The 3,872-nt window shown below is 48.1% G+C and overlaps 1 protein-coding gene across 1 annotated transcript; it reads left to right on the forward strand.

The window, feature by feature from the left end:
- Positions 1–3,328: 3,328 nt before the first annotated feature.
- On the forward strand, positions 3,329–3,622 carry LOC124684791 (auxin-responsive protein SAUR71-like). The gene has a single exon (XM_047219041.1). It carries the CDS (start codon positions 3,329–3,331, stop codon positions 3,620–3,622), a length of 294 nt encoding a protein of 97 aa, XP_047074997.1.
- Positions 3,623–3,872: the final 250 nt, after the last annotated feature.

Here is a 3,872-nt window from a genome sequence, read left to right on the forward strand (position 1 = left end):
CCGATTCGGCAGGGATTTGTCTTTTTCATGAGGGGTGGATGGAAAGGTTCCAGATACACCGATTGAGAAATTGTCCATCTTAGTTGGTCTAGTATTTTTGAAAAATGTGTTGGTACCAATGTGAATCTTTAATTTGGTGGTTGCTTCACAAAACACCCCGTTTTCGGCACCTCAAAAATGGAAAATGGTTTTTTCGTGCGATGAAATGGAAAACTTCCTCCTGCAATATCGTAAGACATCCCAATATGCACATGTGTGCACAATATGGACACATTATCACAAACTATGCCACAATTATATCCATAACATTGGTCATTTGACCTAAATGTCATGAAACCTCGAACATGATACGGAGTAGCTCATTTTGTGAAGGATTTTTTGTGATGTTTGCAATTTTCCAACTTTAATATTTTCCTCGCAACTATGACACATAATATGACACCACGTGAAGGTTTCACATTGTTTGGATCGTTTTCGAATTTTTTATGCCGGTTTCAAACTATATTCAAAACGGCGGGCATGAAGATCCTTTGCCCGGGACTGAGGCTCGCCAAACTTGCACTGGATCTCTGATGAAATAGCATATTGTGAATCTAAAAATGATTTTTACAAAAAATCTTGAGCATTATATCATGTACCTGTAGTTCAAATCTGGTCGGCCTCCTACCAATACGACAGTAATTTGTCTTTTTCATGTGGGGTGGACGGAAAGGTTCCAGATACACCGGTTAAGAAATTGTACATCTTATGTGGTCTAGTATTTTTTTTAAATGTGTTGGTACCAATGTGAAACTTTAATTTGGTGGTTGCTTCACAAAACACCCCGTTTTCGACACCTCAAAAATGGAAAATGGTTTTTTCGTGCGATGAAATGGAAAACTTCCTCCTGCAACATCGTAATACATCTCAAGATGCACATGTGTGCAGAATATGGGCACATTATCACAAACTATGCCGTGATTCTATCCATAATATTGTTTGTTCCGTGTGAAAGCCATAAAACATCGGATATGATAGCTCATTTTTTAGAAGGTTCTTTGAGATATTTTAAATATTCCATGTTTGATATTTTTCCAAGATAGAACTTATTTTTCTGAAAATTTTGATATATTATTTGTATTTTTCTGAATTATAATGATTTAGTTATGATTTTTTGAAGATTAATGTGGTAAAATGGAAAATAGCTATGCCGACGGCTTTGCCATCGGCACAGGGCTAAAATATGAGCCGACGGATTTGCCGTCGGCACAGACCTGACGCTGTTAGCTCGCCGTCACGGCGGAGAGGCTGTGCCGACGGCCGAAACTGTGCCGACGGTTGCCGTCGGCACAGACCTTCATGTGCCGACGGTTTACCTGTGCCGACGGCTGACTTGCTGGCCTGGCCGGAACGAGTCCTGTGCCGACGGCCCCGATATTTTGCCGTCGGCACCTTGACTGGTTCCTGTAGTGATAGTTCAATTCCAATGTGAAGGTTTATAGTAAACTCCGCATCAGCAACTCACGTATATGTCATAGTATGGAGGACATTTTTGTTTCATCTATACGCATTAGTATTGTGTTTATTTCCAGGAAAAGAACATGTACTACATGTTTAATATACTACTGTAGTATCCCACAAAAAAAACTATTGTAGTACATGTACATCTCAAGCAAGCATAAGTTCTTGTAAAATGTTTCCACGAGGAAAAATGTCATGTATGGAGTAATAATTAGTTCCTCGTAATAGATTTTTGTCCCGCTATATTAATATAGCAACCACACGATACAAGCATGCCAGCACTGCATCACAATCAAGCCCAAAAGAAACTGCAGAGAAAGAACAAAAAGAAAACAAATGTTGACACTACCAGCTCGACAAGAATGATGACGACCTGCAACCGTTGTGTCCTCCAGAGGATTCCAACCATGCAAGCACACCGAAATGCCACATACCAAAACAACACCTTCAACAAGGAGACCAACGACGACTACGCCGCTGCTGTCCAGAGTAATCCTATGGTTTCCCCGGTACGTGGAAGGGAATGGAGAGGGGGTACATCCGACGCCCTCCAGGAAGGCAGGGCGGCACCCTCAGGCACCACTACGTCAGTGTCAGACGAGCTGACATGGATTTCTCCCAACCACCAAAACCACCACCCTGGACGATTCAACGAGCTCCACCCGACATGCTGCCTTCACCAGCACATGCCTCCACAGTCTTGAAGTCATCCTCGCCATCTCCCTCTGGACATCGGTGCAAGGCCTAGAGGAGGAAAATGGAGACAAGAGGGCCCGGTGTAGCACACCACCGCCAGTGGGAGGGAACTACCTCCACCGTCTTCGCGGCAACTGACTGGATGAGGAAGCAAGGACAAACTATGCCTCTACTGACCCGACAGGGCCCACACTGACCCGTGAAGTCCCCACTGCCAAGCTGCAAAAGGCCGGCCGTAGCGTCGCCACCACCCTGCCATCGCCGACGTGCCTTTTTCGACTCCTACCGCACTCGAACGAGGGGCCTATGGCCTGCCCAGCCCAGATGGGGCCCAAAGTGGCCCAGCTCCTGGCCGAGCCGGCGCCGCCACCACTGGCCCCGACCTCGCCGCTCCGCCGCCAACGATGGTGCCGCCGTGTCTCTTTCCACCCGACACACGGGTCTCACGGTGCCACATCGGACCGCCATCAAGCCGAGGGACACCAACACGGGTTGTCGTGCGCCGTGCCAGGGATCCACGCTCGCGGGGAAAGGCCGCCCGCCGCCGATGGCACCACGTAGGCAACACCCGGTTGCCCGCGCCGGCGGCGAAGGAGAGGAGGAGGGGGCGGAGAGAAATGGCAGGACGAAGTGTTTTTCACTAAACGTGATTTCTTCTAGAAGTAATAATTAGATTTTTTTGAAATTCGAAGTAGTAATTAGTTAATCTAATCTAGCGGCCGTTTGAATTTTTAAAACTCAAGCACACTCACCAGCTGAGTGGGTAATTCAGGAGTAGGAAAGTACCTTTCCAAATTCCACGGTCTTAACTTCAAAAGATGCTTATGATAGCCAACATATTTGAACCCACTGGATGTTGACACCAACCACGACTGCAGTGGCACCACACAACACTATAATTTTGCTCGATCTGTCTCTCTCTCTCCTCACACACAACACGGTGACGTCAAAGCACAAAGCAGTCATGACCCAATCAAACATTCCGTCGCTACCTTATAAAAGGCCGGAGAGCCACAAGCCAAAGCCAAGCAAAGCAACACAAACACACACGCACGTATGCACAGGAGCACCTCAAAATTAACCTACCTGCAACAAGCTACCTGCGCCAGCGAGCTTAATCGATCAAGCGACAATGAGGGAGCTGATTCGGCGGCTGAGCTTCTCGGACCGGGTGAGCGACGGCAGCGGCGGCGTGCCGCGCGGGTGCGTGCCAGTGATGGTGCTGGGCGACGGCGACGGCGACGAGGCCGAGAGGTTCGTGGTGCGGATGGAGGCGCTCCGGCACCCGTCGCTGGCGGCGCTGCTGGAGATGGCCGCGCAGGAGTTCGGGTACAAGCAGGAGGGCATCCTCCGCGTCCCCTGCGCCGTCCACCAGTTCAAGCACGCGCTCTCCACCGCCGGCGCCGTCTCCTCCAAGAACTACTAACTAATTAGGTCTCTAACAGATCATTAGGCGATGTGTCGACTACGACGGGTAATTAAGGGGTGAATCTTTCGCTTTTGTTCTTTATGCATCTTTTCTTTTCTCTTTCCCTTTTGTTCTTTTTAATGGGCATGATTGACGGGTGGCCCTAGCTGGCGCTCGATCGCCAGGAAGAGAATGAGCGATCGGTTTCTCCCAGCTCAATTAGGGAAAGCCATGTTAGCAAATCTAAATCCGTATTTGAAAATTCAAA

The sequence above is a fragment of the Lolium rigidum genome, chromosome 1, assembly GCF_022539505.1.
Source record: "Lolium rigidum isolate FL_2022 chromosome 1, APGP_CSIRO_Lrig_0.1, whole genome shotgun sequence".
Taxonomy (NCBI): Eukaryota; Viridiplantae; Streptophyta; class Magnoliopsida; order Poales; family Poaceae; genus Lolium; species Lolium rigidum.